At 37.0% G+C, this 22,275-nt stretch overlaps 1 protein-coding gene across 10 annotated transcripts in view; it reads right to left on the bottom strand.

Moving 5' to 3' along the window:
• The window catches only part of PCLO (piccolo presynaptic cytomatrix protein), a 419,937-nt gene that overhangs the window by 90,571 nt on the left and 307,091 nt on the right, over window positions 1-22,275 (bottom strand). For 6 of the 10 annotated variants that reach the window (XM_053218536.1, XM_027071762.2, XM_027071767.2 and 3 more), the window contains exons 11-13: window positions 3,800-3,908; window positions 3,182-3,249; window positions 2,191-2,405 (exon numbers count right to left, since the gene is read on the bottom strand). In XM_053218536.1, coding sequence (XP_053074511.1) covers window positions 2,191-2,405; window positions 3,182-3,249; window positions 3,800-3,908 — 392 coding nt within the window. Of the gene's footprint in view, window positions 1-2,190; window positions 2,406-3,181; window positions 3,250-3,799; window positions 3,909-22,275 lie in introns of those variants that run through there. The other 4 variants (XM_027071770.2, XR_008296881.1, XR_003424548.2 and 1 more) reach the window with 4 other exon arrangements.

Below are 22,275 nucleotides of genomic sequence, written 5' to 3'. Positions count from 1 at the left end.
TATAATTATGCCAACTATATTTAAATATTTAGTCTTAATACATTTCTTACACTAATATTTTATAATTTAATACCTAGTCTCATACCTAATGAAAACACAAAAAGTTAAAACTATAATTCTGTAAATATTCTGAAGAATATATGACAAGTGCCAGTGATGATTTAATTCACAATATTTACTTATTTATTTTATTATTGTTCTGTGCAAGCCCCTCCACTATGTGCTTAAAAAGCATAAAAAAAAAAAGAAATGGTTTTTGGTTCTTAAGGAACTTGCAGCCTAATTGGGAGGATAAAATAAGAAAACTGATAGCTACAATCAAGATACAAAATACATACATAAAGATACATACATAAAGTAGGGGGCACTTCGGAGGGAGGGAGGAGAAAAGGAAGAATGGATATCTTCTGATTTTAAGGCAGGATTGGAATATGGATAGATTTCATGGATGAAGGCTTCCTATTGCTCTTATTTCATTGGACACTGAGGAGCTATCCAAAAAAAATGTCTGTGGAAAGTAGGAATGAGCTGGCAACTCTAATATACAGAGTATTTATTAGCAAGGCAATTGTAAAGACTGAACGTTATGCTTACTGTGATAATCTCCCAAGGAAAAGCCCTTTTAGACTGAGTAGGATAGGGTCCTAGGCACCGGTGAGGCTGTCAAGATTCTAGTAGCAGGGATACATTTTAAACAGGTTAGTGACCCAATCAGGTCACTGTGCCACAGATCAGCTGGAGGGTAGTTTGAGAATGAAGAGAGAACGGTGAGTGGAGTTGCAAGTAATGAGTGCAATAATGTTGGAAAAAGAAATAATGCTTTGCTAAAGAAAACTGGTGGGTTCAGAGAAGGCAGAAACTTACTAGAGACATAATAGAAAATCAGAATTCTGAGGATTAAGATTCAGTGACTAATCAGACATTGTGAATGAAGAAAAAAGAAGAGAAAATGAAGGTCTCAAATTTTTACTTAAGTTCCTGGGAGGATGGTGATGTCAGGTGCTGAAAAAAAAATTAGGATGAGAAACTTGTAGAACTATAATGTCCTTGGTGTGGAAACTTTGCAAGCCGACTTTCTCATTTCTTGTGTCCTACCTGGAGATACTGAGATAGGAATGAGAAATATCGGTCTGTAACTAAGAAGACAGGGAGCCTCCATGAGGTAATTCTTGAAAACTAACACATAACTGTATGTGATAAATTATAATTGTGTTAAAATTTGTATTGAAATTGAATCTAACCATTCTTGAAATTGTTCTTTGTGAAGCCTTGCTATATTTATTTTGGGACACACCGTCCTGTGATGCAATGATTAAGATCATCCTACCTTTGTTGTTTCTTTCTGAATAAAAGGGATTTGGGGGGACATCTGCTGTGTTTTTATAATTGGTGAAACAAACTTTGTTTTCTGAAGTCCAGTCAGTTTACCCAAGCATAGCCTGTCCCTCCCAGGCATCTTACCAAGTAAAGAGAAATCTTCATCTATGTTTAAATAAAAGAAAACTTTGTCAAACATATTTTTAACCATAATAAGAATTTCTTCATTATGAATGAAATCTATGAGGGAAAAGTTACAAACTGTCTACATTTTCATCTGCTTTTATAAGGTTCAAAACATTAATTCTATGGTTTTTTTAATTCACTAGTATGTTGGAAATTATAAGGTTAGAAACATTTATTACAAATGAAGACTTGCAAAAAGGGAAAATTTATTAGTATGGAAAGAGGGATACAATTCAAAATGGCAATTCTATATTACTGGTTTTCTTTATTTCTTATTGTCCTAAATTCTCTTTATCTCTGTGTCCTTTTTACCTTTTATTTAGATTATCAAACCCAATCTAAAGTGTAACTTATTTCCAAAAAGATGCAAAGCTAATGTTTCATACACAAAGAGGCTCAAATTGATGCCAACCACTATACAGAAAAAGAGCCAGGAAATAGGGAGCATTAGACACACTTTTCAAGTTCCTCATAATAATAACTGCTGAAATATTTTAAGAAATATAAAAACACATCATCTTCGTGAACATTTTGCTTGGTCATATATTCAGAAATGGCAATTTTTTGGGCCAAGAGATCATTAGGAAATGAAAAATCACAAGAGAACGATATCGTCTTTCCTTTGTCCTCGTCTGAATAAGGAGCTAGGAAATAAGTAACTTAGAGGTCATACTGAACAATTCTCACCTTGCTGCTGCCGTGTTTCTTTTTGCTCACTGAGGGTGACCCCGGTTGCCCAGGGCTGGGGACGGAACTGGATCCTGCTGATGTTGGACCTGAATGGACGTGAGATCCTTTCTCAACAACGGACGACAGAACCAGTGGTGACTGCTGTAATGAGACCTTCTGGAGCTCTGCTGCCAACTGCTTAGGATCAACCCCTGGGGATTTTGCTTTCTCCACTACAACAAAAAGAAATGGCTATGTATTTCTCAGGTTCATAGGCACTCAACACCATGGAACTTACTTGGGTTCTAGGTGACAAGGTAACGTACATTCACAAATGTACGAAAATTTCTACAAGCCACGGTCTGTTCTTTAGTGCAGTAACCCAGACTCTTAGAATGCTAGCTGCAGCATAGAAAATCTTCAATAAGTTTTTGTTAAACCAAGAAACAAGTGATCATGCTACAATTAATGAAACAAGCGTTCATGTTACAGCTGATCAACATTTATAAGACTATAGTTGTTTGCTAATAGAGTTAAATCTATTTCATCATGTACTTATGAAATTAAATGCTGATTTTTTTTATTCACTATTAACAGCAATCAAAAGGTTCAAAAATAAGTGCCCCATAATCCTAGGCTAAAAGGAATCGAGTATTGTCTAAAAATAACCTAAAACTGCAAATAAATGGCTCCATGGATTCCTTTGAAGGGATGAATTTATTTTTAAAGAATTCAAAATGTGAACTCACATAGCCAGAATTCTGTATGAATTTCTTTAATGGGTCTAATACACAAATACGTGTTTCCCTAGAAGGCTAAAAACGTAGCTGCAATGCTTTGGTTTTGTTTACAATTACATAAATAAACATTGATTAGCCTAGAAGTACATTTTTGCCTACGCAGTATCTATGCTCACATCCTCATCTACAGCTACATCTGCCTCTACAACGATGTTTCCATTTACATCGACCCCTTTACCCACAGTTGAAAGCAGATTACTTTCACCTACCAGCTTTCGGCGGCTCATGAAGCTCCAGGTGCTGGGGATTTTCAGAGTCTGATAGCATATTGAGGTCCCTAAAAATTAAAACAAAGAAATTGAGAAAGAAGTTGAGGAAACCTGAGACAAAAGTCCCTCTTTTCCAACTACCCTGAGTTTTGTTTTTTTTTTTCAGTAGGTAAATGAGAAGTGGTTAATGATATAAAGCAATTTCCAAGCATGCTCACCCTTCTAACCAAATATATACTTGCAATGCTGTTAAAAGTCAGCTGATAAAAATGATTATTTAAGGTGAAATCTTTATGGATTAAACATAAGCTCATTTTGAAATACTATACACACACAGGAAACCTAAATGGGTTTAGGCTTTCGTTTAAATGAAGCATGTTTCAATAAAAGCATGAAAGGGGACAGCTACTGACAATATCAGAAACAAAATCAGCTGAATTCTTACTATGCTTTAGATTTTGATTCTGAACACAAGAAATCTATAAAAACTTGTATTCACTTTATGTTCTAATTACTGAAAATCTTGCTGACTGGCAAAGGTTCCACCTTAACAATTTTAAATTAAAAGAGCCATGAATAGCCAAAAAAATGGAAACAAAAAGATGGGGAAAAACTCACAGTCTTACACATATTTCTGCTTCCCCACTTTGCTGACCAATGATACTCTGCACTTCTTCATATGTTTTAGAAGTTAAAGGAATTCCATTCCATTCCAACACTTGCATCCCTAAAAAGACAAATTCAATTATAAAAAAAAAAAAAATGTGTCGTATTTCTAGTCTGGGTCCACAGGGCAGAGAAGACACACAGGGCTCTGCATTTAAAAACCAACTCAGCACACCATTTCAGAGACCATCAGTTCAAAGTTCTTTGAACAGTAATACCACAACCGCATGTAGTTTGATTTCATCATTTACCCGAACACATTAGACCTGTGTAACATAACATGCAAAATGTTGCGTCTGAAATCTATTAAACATTACCAAACACATGCATTATGTTCACACTGCTTTCAGAAAGAAAACATCATTGAATATATATTGCTCAGGCCAATCTTGTGTAGGAAAAAAAAAAATCACAAGCAGCAATATAATTTCTCCATGGGGAACAAGTATCTAGAAGAGTATAAACTTCCATATTCCATCATGGAATGGGTGGGAGAGGGGAAAAAAAGTGATTAGTAGTTTGTTTTGAGGCTCTCCTTGAGAAATTTGTACTGTTTCAAGTTTGCTCAGATTTCCGCGGGGTATGTTTTTCTTTTTCTTCACTGCATGTAAGGTGTTCCTGAGTACAATCGGCAGGCATGTTACAGAGAAGCCGGCTTCATGGGTGGGGGAGGGGGGAGGAGGGGTGTGGCCTGTGTAGAAGCACAAGGCCCTGTGCTCAGAAGGGCCCACGCTTGATTTAATGCTTCGCTGTTGTCATTTCGAAACTCTTAATAACGTTTCAACAAAGAGCTCTATGTTTTCTTTTTGCACTGGATCGCATCGATTATGTTGCTGGACTAATTACAGGGCATTTCATGTTTCCTATCTAGAAAGATAATTTTCGCTTAAAAAAAGTAGTAACATCGTACTTCACCATTTTAAATTCCGTGTCTTTCTTCTATTTTATATGAGCTGTCAAAATAATCTAGGGGGGCATATTTGGCAAGAATCACCTGGCTCTACTATGTAGCTATGGGAAATGGATATAAATTAGATGAGACTATCCAAAGTCATAGTGCCCCCAAATTTGTGAATGCTACCAGCTTTACCTAAGAAAATATCGTCTGCCCTAACTAGGCTTTATTTAAATAAACAGAAATACTTGTTGAATAATTAGGTTTTCAATGAGCTTCAGAGAGGTCTATGTGAAAGTCCCTACTGCTCACCAGTGCCTTCCGTGGAAAATTCCAAACAGAGCATAATTAAGTCTTCAAAAGTTTTAATGATTTTGATACACATTGGAAAGCATATTGCCAGTTGTAAACAAGTAAGGGAAATACTTTTACTACAGTGAAACGGCAAAATAAGTCCATAAAAACGTCCACAATAACACAACAAAAATGGCTTTTCTATAACTTACTCCAAAGAAGACTTTACCTTCAGACGGGCCTTAGGTTTAATTCAATAATCCCAGGCTGTTGTACATATAAAATGAGAAAATTACATAAAAGACAATGATGATACCACTAAAGAAAAATTGAGCACAGCAAAAGGAAGAGCACACTGAAAAACCCACTCTTCTAAAAGTCACGATAAAGAGTATATTTATGTAGAGACCATCTTGAATTGAAACAAATTGTAGTGTTATAATTGCATTGTCACTTTTCGGCAAGAGAAGATTCTATGAAAAGAAGTAGCTGCATAATCTTCATGCCTCTTCTCTTGATTAATTTGCTCATTTTTCACCTCTCAAAACAAAGGGGCAAATTTATAAAGCATGATTATCCAATGAAATTTAAAATGCTTCTAGTATTAAAACAGGAAAGCTAGTTAGGGTCATTAATACAATTGCTGAGAAAAATATACAGATAACTGGAAATCTGGCCTATAATATACACATGAGGTCATAAGCTACACGATCTGTTCTGTTCCCGTGGTATACCAGCTGAACTTCTTTTCTCTTCATTCAGTTTCCCACCAGAGCTGGTGCAGGACTGCGTTTCAAAAGATTTTGCCAGCACTTTAAACTTTTTATTCTTGGTTCCAATGGTGAGCATCAGATGCTACAGGGAATGCCATCATTTAGTAATACCTTCCTTATCCATTGCCTCTCCAACTCTCCAAAATCCTACAAGAACCATACTTAAATAACCACGTGAATATAACCAATCACTCCTTATTAATTCATAACAAGGTTCTAATAGTTGTGAGAATTGAGTATGGTATGATTTCAAATACAATGTTCTGGAAAGTGTTAATTGAAGAATCCTACAAACTATTTTTAAAATGCAGGCAAAAATTTGTTGAATATGACCAGGCTATAGGGAGGTTCACTAAAGTAGTATTTTATCACTTAATTGACTTGAATGGAAGCATAGCCAATCTTTAAAAAAAAAAATACATTTTATTTATTTTTGATAGAGAGATGGAGCACAAGTGGGGGAGGGGCAGAGAGAGAGACACACACACACACACAGAATCTGAAGCAGGCTCCAGGCTCTGAGCTGTCAGCACAGAGCCCGATGCAGGGCTCGAACTCACAAACCGCAAGATCATGACCTGAGCTGAAGTCGGACGCTCAGCCAACTGAGCCACCCAGGCGCCCCAAAGCATAGCCAATCTTAAGATAACTTTTTATTGATTTTGTTTTAGAAATAATTCCTGGAAGACAGTGTACATATGAATGGTTATATCTATTATTTAGCATTATGAGCAAACATTTATGTTTTCTTTATTTTAAATTATATCAACATGTATGTTAATGAACTGTTCAACTTTTAGACTGTCCAGGTGATGTTTCGATTATATCCCTAGAAAGTACCTATACTAATAACTCTTAACAGGAAAACTAAGATAATTTGAATTTTTATTAAATGTGCAACAGTTCATGACAGAATTTGCTGCTCAAAATCTTACACTAAACATGTTATTAAAAACAAAAAAAAGACAATACATTTAAAAAAAATTAAAAATTAAACAAAATCAATTAACATAAAACTTTCTCAACTATGTGTTTTTATAACTTCTGGGATTACCTAACTTTATATGCTCCTAAAACTATTATATACTATTCTTTGTAGTATAGGATTTCATGTATGTTATTTCTGTCCATATTTAATATTTAACATTCCATCACAAATATCTTATGGATTAAATTTATTGAGTTAACAGTTGAAATCTCAGAGGTATATCCAAATGTGTATCACACAAAACCCGATGACTTTTTTTCCCCCACAACTATTTTTTTTTAGCACTTAGCATGCAGCAGGCACTCCACAGTCACTTATGTGATGATTACCACCTTATAGCTAATATTTGATGTTGCCATAAAAATTCATAAAAATGAAACTCTACTAGAAAGACAACAGAAATATCTTGGCAGTTAGTAAAATTAAGATAATTCACAGAGAAAGAATTTTATTTTATTTTTCAATATATGAAATTTATTGTCAAATTGGTTTCCATACAACACCCAGTGCTCATCCCAACAGGTGCCCTCTTCAATACCCATCACCCATCCTCCCCTCCCTCCCACCCCCCATCAACCCTCAGTTTGTTCTCAGTTTTTAAGAGTACAGAGAAAGAATTTTAAAAGTGTCATAAGTATATACAAAATAAACCCCAGACTCATCAGTGATTAGAAAGTACGAATTAAAGCAATGATGAGGTACTACTTAGCTCTCATCACATTGCAAAAAGTTTAAAAGCCAGAAAATGCCATGTGTTGACCAAGATGTAGGATAGGGGACCCTGACTCCAAGGGAGATTATACTTGCTGGATGCTTGTTCAGCTTCACCCTCATTCTACATCAGATGAAAAGAAAACAACTGCGTGATTACAATGTACAAACATGTAATTATTTTAATGGGAATGGATAAGTGCATCCCTCTGGAGGGCAATGTGGCAGAACATCATTAAATTATACACATGTACACTCTGTGACCCAGAAATCTTCTTGTGTGTCTATTTGTAGGAGGGGGCAGTATCAGGAGAAATGGACAATGAGAGCATTAGTAAATGCTCAAGATGGAAACCCTTGGCACAGGGTGCAGGAAAAAGGCCGTAACAGGCATTAACACCAAAAGGTGGATCCATCTTAAAGCCATTTGCCAAGTAAAAGCAAGTGAGAAACAGGATCTGGTCTATAGGGCAATGATGCTTTATTTACATTAAAATGACATTTGTACCAATTAACATTATATATTTTACAAAGCTATCAGAAGTATCAGAAATTATAATAGTTGCTCGTGAACAGAAGAAGGGAATGGAAAAAGAAAATGAGATGAAAGAAAATGAATGAGTTAATAAATGAACAAACACAAAACCACACACACACTCATATACGGGACACTTACATGAACCAGTGAGCCTGGTGTGCTATGGAATTAGAATTAATACCACTGGGGTAACAGAACAGAACAAAATAAAACCAAAACCTAATTTAAAACTACATGTATATGATAAATTAACCAAAATTGATTGCTTTGTACATTTTCTCCACTGATATTATTAACCATGACTATAGATTAATTTCTTAAGTCTGAACATTTGCTCTCAAAAATCCTTTATAAACTAGCAACAGCAGCAAAAACTCAGCTGAAATGTTTGTTAGCCCTGGCTTTCTAAATGGTAAACAAATCCTGCAAGTTGAGCTCCCGGGGTCCTATTGTCCACATCAGCTATACTAATTATTCATTCATCTTCAAGTTAGGCAGTATTAATACACAGAAACAGAGATACAGAGAAATAAATAGATAGATGTATTTTATTCTTTTATAAAGTTACTTTTTAAATATTTTACAACTTTAACCACTTTATACATTAACATGAAGGGAAAGAAAGAAAAAAAAAGGTGGAAGAGAGGAAACTCAGGAAGGAAAAATAGAGTAGATGAAGGGTATCTTTGGTAAAGAGAAAAAAGGGAAAAAATAGTATTTGAATGGAGTTCTGCTTATTTACAGAACAAAGGACACTGTCTCCACTATGATAAGACATTAAAAACCCAGATGTATTTTCCTGTGAAAAGTCATCTACATGCATAAATCTTAAGGTTAAAAAGTATCCTCTTGAATAGCTAATCTCATAATAATGTTGCCATTTTTGTCATTGACAAAACTCTTGTAACACATGGTTTCATCATAACTTAAAAGAGAGCCTCAGTACATAAAATATATAAACATGGGGCTACTTTCATGGAAGCAATCTCTATCTGCCTGTTTTACCCCTCCTCACTCTCCAGTCACCATTCTAGAAGTATCCTTAGATGCTTGTAGGGACCTTGTTTCTCTGGTCTACTTGAATGAGTTGAGTTTAAAATGACCTCGTGGCTTGAAGAAGGCTTTGGAACAATTTCCATTAACGAGGACATTGCTACATTAAAAGAAAGCTACATTAAAAGAAACATGATCTGAATTTTATTTTATTGAGAATGTAGTCTGAGTTTCTAAAAAAGACTACAATAAAATTTTGCATTTTTAAAAAGTCATAATTTAATAATGCTTTCAAATGCAACAAAGTGTGTGTGTTTGATACTTAGCATGAACAAATTAAAATCTTCCCATGTTTTAATATGTACTATTCTCAGAAACAATGTGTTTTGTAAACACATCAAAAATGTGTTTTGTAAACCAACATGTTGCTGGTAGTTGACCATTGATATCTTCTCTTCTCCATAATCAAATTTGGAAATCTCCAAACACAATAGGAAGGCTGTGACCTTCAGCAAACTGGTTAATTCGCCATATTGGCTTCCTTCAGGGAGATTATGTTGCTAGATCACTTTTAATTTACTCATACTCTATGAAGGGGAAAATACTTTGACTGTGGCACAATGAAAAACAAATGAACAACAACAACAACAAAACCCCTGCTTGTTTACAATTTATGAAAATGCAATTTTTGAGCTGGAGCTTTATATGAAGATTTTTCTTTTAAGATTTTTTTTCTGTCAGCGCAGAACCCCACTCTGGTGCTGGATCTCACGAACCATAAGATCATGACCTGAGCTGAAACCAAAAGTTGGACACTTAACTGACTGAGCTGCCCAGGCACGCCTGTATGTGAAGATTTTAACAAACATTTTGGATCCTGAAATTTCCACATTGTTTTTCATTATTTGTCCTTATTTACAACTTTTCCCTCTATATACATTAAGACTTTAAAGCACAGCAATCATGTCATCTAATTTTTCTCTTCTGCATGCCCCACATTTCCTCTCACTGCCCATTGTGGTTGTTCTCAGTTTCTTTAAAAAATTTTTTTTAACATTTATTTATTTTTTGAGAGACAGAGCATGAGCAGAGGAGGGGCAGAGAGAGAGAGGGAGTCACAGAATCCACAGCAGGCTCTAAGCTCTGAGCTGTCAGCACAGAGCCTGATGCAGGGCTCGAACTCATGAGCCATGAGATCATGACCTGAGTTGAAGTTGAACGCTTAACTGACTGAGCCACCCAGGCACCCAGTTCTGTTTCTTTAGGCTGGTGTTGGCTCCCTAGGGCCCCCATGGCATTACCCTATCTAGTTTGTCTTCTCTGGGCATTTGCTACCTTTGGTTCTGGATTGGTTAACTCAGGGGTTGGAACATTCAATTTGTAGTCTGAACCTAATTTTTGGTTTAAACTTACATGCCAAACAAAGTACCTAGAGCTAACACCATTCAAACTCAAAGCTGTTTTCAATCTAAAATACCAAAAATTTAACTCTAATAAACTATACATTTAAAAAAAAATGTGATAGATCATAATTTCCTCTCTTCACAGTATAGAGATAATAGAATTAAACTCATTAGAATATTTAATGTAAATTTTATAAATACACATTCTTCCAAATTTTAGTAGTATTAAACATACATATATAAGAGGTTTGGGGTAACTTCTAGTATTTTGCTTTAAACTATTGTAGATTTTATATTGCGTTAACAAGCCCAACATAAATGAAGCAGATTGGGAAGCAAGAGTAGATGCTATGATAATACTATTTATAGGAGTTTTTTGGCTAATGTTATATAGCTTAGCTATATTTTTCAATAGCTCATAATTAAAGAAGTTGAATTATCTTATTTAAAACTGTCATTAATTTGGAGTATGGTCAAGCAATTCGTTTTCCATGTTTCTTCTGTCATTCACATTTTTTATGAATAACAAGCAATTAAAATAAGCAAAATATGGCTTGAATATATAAGTTCTTGAATGAAATTAATTTACAAAATAAAAAATCCTCATAACAGTGTAAACAGAAGAAAACATCTAAGAAACATCAAAGACTACAGTTAAACTGTCTGGGCTTACCCACTCTCGTTTTCTAGGCTGAGTACCTCGAGTTATTTAAAATCCATGGCTTCTACAATCACAGATCTAAAACAGATTTAGTGTCAATCATTAAAAAAAATAATAATTACGAAGTAAGTAGATTATCACATAATTTGCCATATTAATGGTCAACAATGAAAAGGTCACTGGAAAAGAATCACACAGATAAACAGTGTTGTAAGCAGGTCACAACTATTTTATAGACTCAACGTTATAAAGCAAGCAATATCCTTGTGGATGCGCTAGTTTTCATCTCTTACAGAATACATCAGAACTCGGTGAGAGGGGTTGGAGGGAAGATGGCGGCGTAGGAGGATGCTGGGCTCACCGCGCATAATGCTGATCACTTAGATTCCACCTACACCTGCCTAAATAACCCAGAAAACCGCCAGAGGATCAGCAGAACGGAGTCGCCGGAGCCAAGCGCAGACGAGAGGCCCACGGAAGAGGGTAGGAAGGGCGGCGAGGCGGTGCGCGCTCCACGGACTGGTGGAAGGGAGCTGGGGCGGAGGGGCAGCTCGCTGGCCAAGCAGAGCCCCCGAGTCTGGCTGGCAAAAGCGGAGGGGCCTGACGGACTGTGTTCCAACAGCAAGCGCGACTTAGCCTCTGGGAGGTCATAAGTTAACAGCTCTGCTCGGAAAGTGGGAAGACTGGAGGACAAAGGGAGGGAGAGCTGCTGAGCCCCCGGATGACAGAGCTCAGTTTGGTGGGGAACAAAGGCGCTCGCTAGCGCCATCTCCCCCGCCCATCCCCCAGCCAAAATCCCAAAGAGAACCAGTTCCTGCCAGAAAACTTGCTTGCACCACGCACCCACCCAACGCTGTGCTTCTCTGGACCCATCCCTCTGGGCAGTGGGTCTGACTCCCTGCTGCTGCCACAGGGCCCCTCCCAAAGCGTGTCACCGAAGGAGAAGCGAGCTGAGCCTCCCCCTCCTGCCCCCATACAACTTGCCTACCCACCCCAGCTAATACGCCAGATCCCCAGCATCACAAGCCTGGCAGTGTGCAAATAGCCCAGACAGGCCACGCCACCCCACAGTGAATCCCGCCCCTAGGAGAGGGGAAGAGAAGGCACACACCAGTCTGACTGTGGCCCCAGCAGTGGGCTGGGGGCAGACATCAGGACTGACTGCGGCCCCGCCCACCAACTCCAGTTATACACCACAGCACAGGGGAAGTGCCCTGCAGGCCCTCACCACTCCAGGGACTATCCAAAATGACCAAGCGGAAGAATTCCCCTCAGAAGAATCTCCAAGAAATAACAACAGCCAATGAACTGATCAAAAAGGATTTAAATAATATAACAGAAAGTGAATTTAGAATAATAGTCATAAAATTAATCGCTGGGCTTGAAAACAGTATACAGGACAGCAGAGAATCTCTTGCTACAGAGATCAAGGGACTAAGGAACAGTCACAAGGAGCTGAAAAACGCTTTAAACAAAATGCAAAACAAAATGGAAACCACGACGGCTCGGATTGAAGAGGCAGAGGAGAGAATAGGTGAACTAGAAGATAAAGTTATGGAAAAAGAGGAAGCTGAGAGAAAGAGAGATAAAAAAAATCCAGGAGTATGAGGGGAAAATTAGAGAACTAAGTGATACACTAAAAAGAAATAATATACGCATAATTGGTATCCCAGAGGAGGAAGAGAGAGGGAAAGGTGCTGAAGGGGTACTTGAAGAAATTATAGCTGAGAACTTCCCTGAACTGGGGAAGGAAAAAGTCATTGAAATCCAAGAGGCACAGAGAACTCCCTTCAGACGTAACTTGAATCGATCTGCACGACATATCATAGTGAAACTGGCAAAATACAAGGATAAAGAGAAAATTCTGAAAGCAGCAAGGGATAAACGTGCCCTCACATATAAAGGGAGACCTATAAGACTCGTGACTGATCTCTCTTTTGAAACTTGGCAGGCCAGAAAGAATTGGCATGATACCCTCAGTGTGCTAAACAGAAAAAATATGCAGCCGAGAATCCATTATCCAGCAAGTCTGTCATTTAGAATAGAAGGAGAGATAAAGGTCTTCCCAAACAAACAAAAACTGAAGGAATTTGTCACCACTAAACCAGCCCTACAAGAGATCCTAAGGGGGATCCTGTGAGACAAAGTACCAGAGACATCTCTACAAGCATAAAACATACAGACATCACAATGACTCTAAACCCGTATCTTTCTATAATAACACTGAAAGTAAATGGATTAAATGCGCCAACCAAAAGACATAGGGTATCAGAATGGATAAAAAAACAAGACCCATCTATTTGCTGTCTACAAGAGACTCATTTTAGACCTGAGGACACCTTTAGATTGAGAGTGAGGGGATGGAGAACTATTTATCATGCTACTGGAAGCCAAAAGAAAGCTGGAGTAGCCATACTTATATCAGACAAACTAGACTTTAAATTAAAGGCTGTAACAAGAGATGAAGAAGGACATTTTATAATAGTTACAGGGTTTATCCATCAGGAAGAGCTAACAATTATAAATATCTATGCACCGAATACCAGAGCCCCCAAATATATAAAACAATTACTCATAAACATAAGCAACCTTATTGATAAGAATGTGGTAATTGCAGGGGACTTTAATACTCCACTTACAGAAATGGATAGATCATCTAGACACACGGTCAATAAAGAAACAAGGGCCCTGAATGAGACATTGGATCAGATGGACTTGACAGATATATTTAGAACTCTGCATCCCAAAGCAACAGAATATACTTTCTTCTCAAGTGCACATGGAACATTCTCCAAGATAGACCATATACTGGGTCACAAAACAGCCCTTCATAAGTTTACAAGAATTGAAATCATACCATGCATACTTTCCGACCACAATGCTATGAAGCTTGAAATCAACCACAGAAAAAAGTCTGGAAAACCTCCAAAAACACGGAGGTTAAAGAACACCCTACTAAAGAATGAGTGGGTCAACCAGGAAATTAGAGAAGAAATTAAAAAATATATGGAAACAAATGAAAATGAAAATACAACAATCCAAACGCTTTGGGATGCAGCGAAGGCAGTCCTGAGAGGAAAATACATCGCAATCCAGGCCTATCTCAAGAAACAAGAAAAATCCCAAATACAAAATCTAACAGCACACCTAAAGGAAATAGAAGCAGAACAGCAAAGGCAGCCTAAACCCAGCAGAAGAAGAGAAATAATAAAGATCAGAGCAGAAATAAACAATATAGAATCTAAAAAAACTGTAGAGCAGATCCATGAAACCAAGAGTTGGTTTTTTGAAAAAATAAACAAAATTGACAAACCTCTAGCCAGGCTTCTCAAAAAGAAAAGGGAGATGACCCAAATAGATAAAATCATGAATGAAAATGGAATTATTACAACCAATCCCTCAGAGATACAAACAATTATCAGGGAATACTATGAAAAATTATATGCCAACAAATTGGACAACCTGGAAGAAATGGACAAATTCCTGAACACCCACACTCTTCCAAAACTCAATCAGGAGGAAATAGAAAGCTTGAACAGACCCATAACCAGCGAAGAAATTGAATCGGTTATCAAAAATCTCCCAACAAATAAGAGTCCAGGACCAGATGGCTTCCCAGGGGAGTTCTACCAGACGTTTAAAGCAGAGATAATACCTATCCTTCTCAAGCTATTCCAAGAAATAGAAAGGGAAGGAAAACTTCCAGACTCATTCTATGAAGCCAGTATTACTTTGATTCCTAAACCAGACAGAGACCCAGTAAAAAAAGAGAACTACAGGCCAATATCCCTGATGAATATGGATTCAAAAATTCTCAATAAGATACTAGCAAATCGAATTCAACGGCATATAAAAAGAATTATTCACCATGATCAAGTGGGATTCATTCCTGGGATGCAGGGCTGGTTCAACATTCGCAAACCAATCAACGTGATACATCACATTAACAAAAAAAAAGAGAAGAACCATATGATCCTGTCAATCGATGCAGAAAAGGCCTTTGACAAAATCCAGCACCCTTTCTTAATAAAAACCCTTGAGAAAGTCGGGATAGAAGGAACATAGTTAAAGATCATAAAAGCCATTAATGAAAAGCCCACAGCTAACATCATCCTCAACGGGGAAAAACTGAGAGCTTTTTCCCTGAGATCAGGAACACGACAGGGATGCCCACTCTCACCACTGCTGTTTAACATAATGCTGGAAGTTCTAGCATCAGCAATCAGACAACAAAAGGAAATCAAAGGCATCAAAATTGGCAAAGATGAAGTCAAGCTTTCGCTTTTTGCAGATGACATGATATTATACATGGAAAATCCGATAGACTCCACCAAAAGTCTGCTAGAACTGATACATGAATTCAGCAAAGTTGCAGGATACAAAATCAATGTACAGAAATCAGTTGCATTCTTATACACTAACAATGAAGCAACAGAAAGACAAATAAAGAAACTGATCCCATTCATAATTGCACCAAGAAGCATAAAATACCTAGGAATAAATCTAACCAAAGATGTAAAGGATCTGTATGCTGAAAACTATAGAAAGCTTATGAAGGTAATTGAAGAAGATTTAAAGAAATGGAAAGACATTCCCTGCTCATGGATTGGAAGAATAAATATTGTCAAAATGTCAATACTACCCAAAGCTATCTACACATTCAATGCAATCCCAATCGAAATTGCACCAGCATTCTTCTCGAAACTAGAACAAGCCATCCTAAAATTCATATGGAACCACAAAAGGCCCCGAATAGCCAAAGTAATTTTGAAGAAGACCAAAGCAGGAGGCATCACAATCCCAGACTTTAGCCTCTACTACAAAGCTGTCATCATCAAGACAGCATGGTATTGGCACAAAAACAGACACACAGACCAATGGAATAGAATAGAAACCCCAGAACTAGACCCACAAACGTATGGCCAACTCATCTTTGACAAAGCAGGAAAGAACATCCAATGGAAAAAAGACAGTCTCTTTAACAAATGGTGCTGGGAGAACTGGACAGCAACATGCAGAAGGTTGAAACTAGACCACTTTCTCACACCATTCACAAAAAGAAACTCAAAATGGATAAAGGACCTGAATGTGAGACAGGAAACCATCAAAACCTTAGAGGAGAAAGCAGGAAAAGACCTCTCTGACCTCAGCCGTAGCAATCCCTTACTCGACACATCCCCAAAGGCAAGGGAATTAAAAGCAAAAGTGAATTACTGGGACCTTATGAAGATAAAAAGCTTCTGCACAGCAAAGGAAACAACCAACAAAACTAAAAGGCAACCAACGGAATGGGAAAAGATATTTGCAAATGACATATCGGACAAAGGGCTAAAAGAGCTCACCAAATTCCACACCCGAAAAACAAATAACCCAGTGGAGAAATGGGCAGAAAACATGAATAGACACTTCTCTAAAGAAGACATCCGGATGGCCAACAGGCACATGAAAAGATGTTCAGCGTCGCTCCTTATCAGGGAAATACAAATCAAAACCACACTCAGGTATCACCTCACGCCAGTCAGAGTGGCCAAAATGAACAAATCAGGAGACTATAGATGCTGGAGAGGATGTGGAGAAACGGGAACCCTCTTGCACTGTTGGTGGGAATGCAAATTGGTGCAGCCGCTCTGGAAAGCAGTGTGGAGGTTCCTCAGAAAATTAAAAATAGACCTACCCTATGACCCAGCAATAGCACTGCTAGGAATTTATCCGAGGGATACAGGAGTACTGATGCATAGGGGCACTTGTACCCCAATGTTCATAGCAGCACTCTCAACAATAGCCAAATTATGGAAAGAGCCTAAATGTCCATCAACTGATGAACGGATGAAGAAATTGTGGTTTATATACACAATGGAATACTACGTGGCAATGAGAAAGAATGAAATATGGCCTTTTGTAGCAACGTGGATGGAACTGGACAGTGTGATGCTAAGTGAAATAAGCCATACAGAGAAAGACAGATACCATATGGTTTCACTCTTATGTGGATCCTGAGAAACTTAACAGGAACCCATGGGGGAGGGGAAGGAAAAAAAAAAAAAAAAGAGGTTAGAGTGGGAGAGAGCCAAAGCATAAGAGACTGTTAAAAACTGAGAACAAACTGAAGGTTGATGGGGGGTGGGAGGTAGGAGAGGGTGGGTGATGGGTATTGAGGAGGGCACCTTTTGGGATGAGCACTGGGTGTTGTATGGAAACCAATTTGACAATAAATTTCATATTAAAAAAATAAAATAAAATAAAAAAAAAAGAACTCGGTGAAACATGAGGTGACATGGCTTTTCTAATATTACAGTTAGTTGACGGTAGTGCAGAAGTATGACTTCCGTCTATCTCTTAGGTGAATGCTAGTATCAGCAATTAGAAGATCTAATTCGGTTTACGCCAACTAAGCCTATCTCATAGCCCACCTAAATATAAATGGTGTTCAAATATGTAAAACCTAGCACAAAGAACACATATTATTTATAATGTCTTTTTCATTATAATAAAAAGATAATTTAAACATTGTTTTAATTATGTATATGACAATGTTATTTGAAGAGTTGGATGTGCAGAAAATGAAGACATTGTTGAACAAAGTTTTTGTAGAATATACCATTTATGGTGGATAAACAATGTCAACTTGGAACGAACAAAAGGCTGACTGACTCATCTCTTTTCTCCACTCCACTCCCAGAAAATAAGCCAATATCACACTTAAATGAGCACACTGATGCGAAATTATTCTGAACGCTACCAGAAGGGAAAAGAATGTGGGAAGGTTTACCCAACGTCACTAATTATCAGGGAAATTCAAATCAAAACCACAATGTGGTATCATCCCACACCTGTTAGAATGGCCATTATTAAAGAAAGAAAAAAAAGAAAGGAAGAAAAGAAAGAAAGAAAGAAAGAAAGAGAGAAAGAAAGAAAAGAAGGAAGAAAGAAAAAAAAGTAAGTGTTGGTAAAGGATGGAGAAATTAGAATCCTTGTACTCTGTTGGTTGGAAAACAAAATGGTGCAGGCATTATGAAAAACAGTATGATGTTTTCTAAAAATTAAAAATAGAATACTGCATGATCTAGCCATTCCCATTTCTTGGTATTTATTCAAAATAATTAATAACAGGATCTCAAAGAGATAATAGCACTCCCACACTCATTATAGTTGCATACACAACAGTCAAAATGTAGAAATAACCTAAATATCCATTGACATAAACGGCTAAAGAAAATAAGGTTTATACATAGAGTAGAATACTATTCAGCCTTTAAAAAAGAAGAAATCCTATAGTATGACACACCATGGATGAACCATGATGACATTATGCTAAGAGAAATAAATAATCCAGTCACAGAAGGACAAATACTGCAGGATTCCATTTACATGAGAAATCTAAAACAGTCAAACTCATAAAAGCGAAGAGTAGAACGGCGGTTGCCAGGGTTTAGGGGAGGGAGAAATGGGGTGTTTCTTGTATAAAATTTCAGTTATTCAAGACAAGTTTTAGATATCTGATAAGCGACACTGTGCCTGTAGATAAAAATACTACAGTGTACAAGTGAAAATCTGTGAAGAGGGTAGATCTCATGTTAAGATTAATAATCACATTTTTTTAAAAAATGGTAAAAAAAAAAAAAAGAATGTTGGATGGGTAAAAGAAATGGGGATAGAAAGTCAGTTCTAAACAGGAGATGCCCCCAACAATTGTGGTTGGAGTTTGTAAAGGTACTATGCTTGCTCAAATTGTTCAGGGAAGATGGCATTACCTCAAAGAAAAAATTTTGTGTAGTACCCTTAGCAAAGTCGACCTTGAATTCAGTGGCTCAACCTAGGAGAACTACTCTCAGGAAGACTTCATAACAGTTAAAGGAGCCACTCACTGTCAACGAAGTGTGCTGGGTCAGATAACTGCTCTCTCCGTGATGTGGATCAATGTACAGGGGGCCAATCCCCCAGTGTTCTGAATATATAACATCCTCATCGGGATTTCTCCAGGGCTTGTGAGGCAGGAAATATCAAATAATGATAATAATAAGGGAAGACTGGAACTGATCACATTTGATTTACAGGAAAAAGTAATGTGCTTCTCGCACTCCAGTATGGCTTTGCAAATTCATGCCTTTTAAATAGAGTTAAGGTAAAGAGGAATATAATTAACCATGATTTGTGGTCTAATGTGAAAAAGGTTATCATCACAGGATTCTGTTTCAAATCACTCTAACCATCATTAAAATAATCTAGTATTGCAGTCCAAAATGTATTGGAAGGATTGGTACAGATGCCAGTTACTCCACGGCTACAATTTATGGTGTTTAGAAGTAGATGTATTATTTGAAACTGACTAAAACAGAATGTGGCTGAACAAGGTAGGAAAAGGGGATGGGTAGATCAGTAAATTTGAATGATCCCAAGAAAATCATGTAACATGTGGAGCTATCCGATGAAAGAAAGGTATGTGATGTCATCATCTCATTTAAAGTAGATTGAAATTCATAATATTATAAACTTTTCTTAATTTCCAAATTCATTCTGTTAAAACACCCAGGGTGGATGTTTGCTAGTGACTTTCTGATTCAGTGGTATTACAGATTAATACCATCAAACCTGAAAAGTACCATGACCACTTAACAGTAACAGACTAATCCAAAATGCACTCATGATTATATAGATACACAGTTAATTGAATGGACATAGGAAGTTAGGCTATATGTTGCAGTTGTGCATGAGAAATACTTGCCTTTTAAAAAAAAAATTTAACATTTATTTATTTTCAAGAGACAGAGCACAAGTGAGGGAGGGGCAGAGAGAGGAGGAGACCCAGAATCTGAAGCAGGCTCCAGGCTCTGAGCTGTCAGCACAGAGCCCAACATGGGGCTCGGGCTCACAAACCATAAGATCATGACCTGAGCTGAAGTCAGATGCTTAACTGTCTGAACCACCCACGCACCCCAGAGAAGTGCTTGCCTTAATTGTTACTTGAAGTGTCTCTAGTGAACTATTAAGGATATTAACTTTAATTATGTTCTTAACCTTTTTTAATATTCATATATTCTGTACTTTCTTTTTCTGAATGTTATTTAAAGGTATCCCACTACTTATGCATTTTAACCTAAAATACCATCACTTTATTCTTGTTAAGTGTTTCCTAATAAATACAGGAACTATCTGGACCAGTGACAATATCATCCTCCTCCTCCTCATCTTCACTGAGAATACATATATAAGGACAAAATAAATTCCATTTCAAATTATTATTTGACAGAATGCACAGAACAGTGCAGTGATCACTGCAGTGATCAGTGAATTGCAACTTCAAATCAGATAAAAAAAATAACTCTGGAAAGGAAAATTCTAAAAAGAAATCTCTCAATCAAAATTTAAAAACGAAAGTAAATGCAAATATACTTATTCTATAGTATAAGAAAAAAGTATTTCTTTTGACAAAGAAGTAGGGAGTTTTTATCATAACCTAATTACTCATCGCTTGAAACATTGCAACATGGTCAAGTGCTGTGCACAAAAAAGTTAACTAAGTTTTTGTATTTTGCTTATTTTTGAGCCAAAGATACTATATCATTATTATGAATGGTATAATCAAAATTAAAATGGTGTACTTTTAATGTATAAATTCTTTCATCATTTGGGAAGCCAAAGGATAGAAATAAAGAAGCCATTTCAAGCAAAAAAGAATCAATAACCATCTTATCATCCATCCTGAGAGAATCTTAAAGAAATACAATGAATTAGGTGTTACTTCATAAGAAGTGCCAATATCCTAATTTTTATGTCTCAAAGAAAAATTAGCAAATAATTTACATTGGCTTGATGGGTGTTCGATAAATAACAGATGTCATTGGATGATAAAATTTCATTCCAAAAGTTCTCAATTACTTTTAATATGTAAAATGAAATCTCAATAGATATATAATTTTATATAACATATTACAATAATTGATTTTTCCACTGAAAAATGAGAATTGCCTAAGAAGACAACAGTTTAACAGAAGTATTTGCCAACTGATGTAAAACAAAACTCAACTATTTTCTCTCCAGCTAACATTCATGTAGAGAAATTAGTTCCCCTATTTCATAAGCAAACATGATTACAACCATAAAAAACTAATGGCAGTCTATCCTATATGAATTACAAAGGATATTCATACATACACCAGCTAATTATAAGAAGTCATTTTTTTAAAAAAAGTTTACTTATTTTGAGAGAGAGAGACAGCACAAGCAGGGGAGGGGCAGGGAGAGAGGGAGAGAGAGAGAATCCCAAGCAGGCTCCACAGTGTCTACACAGAGCAGACACGGGGCTTGATCTCATGAACCATGAGATCATGACCTGAGCTGAAATCAAGAGTCAGACACTTAACTGACTAAGCCACCCAGGTGCCCCTAAGAAGTCCTTTTGCTTAAAAGAAATAAAATTAGATCCATTTCACTTGTGTTAATAGCATCAATATGAGACTTTTTTTTTTTTAACAGTTATTTTGCCCACCTCTTCTCATTTTATCTTCACAGCATTCCAGTAAAACAGGTAGGGTAAATGTAACTATGCTTACTTTTACAAATGTGAAACCTCAGCTTTAGAAATCGTATTTAGTGACAGTTTCAAAAGCCAGGTCTCCTGATTCGTCTTCTAAGTTCAGGAATAACTGCATCCCACATGATTCTTTGCTATTTAAGATACATAGAACCTAATAATGAAACCCTAAAAGTGTAAAATCAATATAAGTAAATGTATTTAATTATGATAAAACTAATCACATCAAGTTGACAGATGTTTAGTGTGTGTCACAGAGGGGAGTAGATTCTGGGTCACCGATGTCAATCACTTACGATTTCTGACATGGTATCTCCCAGGGAGGAGCAGGACCATCACGGAAAGTAGACAAAACTCTGGCTCCAGGATTAGAGAACTCCAGTGGGGCTGGTGGGTGGGGAGCTGAGAGATGTGAGTTAAGGATGGACCAGCATGAGTTCCCATAGGTTGGGGTATGTTACCACAGGCCTGGTAGGTCACAGTGAACTTGGACTCAATGCGTTTGATAATGTAAGACATAAGAGGAAAGGCTTCAATAATAAAATTTGGAGAGGGTCTACGCCTTCCTTCCCCTGTGGCCCTCCCACTTTGGCAGGCTAGAGTCAGTCTCTTTCATGTTTTACTCTGTAGGACTGTTATGT

The sequence above is a fragment of the Acinonyx jubatus genome, chromosome A2 (assembly GCF_027475565.1).
Source record: "Acinonyx jubatus isolate Ajub_Pintada_27869175 chromosome A2, VMU_Ajub_asm_v1.0, whole genome shotgun sequence".
In the NCBI taxonomy this organism is placed as follows: Eukaryota; Metazoa; Chordata; class Mammalia; order Carnivora; family Felidae; genus Acinonyx; species Acinonyx jubatus.
The sequence above is the reverse complement of the archived record's forward strand: the minus strand, read 5'-3'. Positions and strand labels throughout refer to the sequence as shown.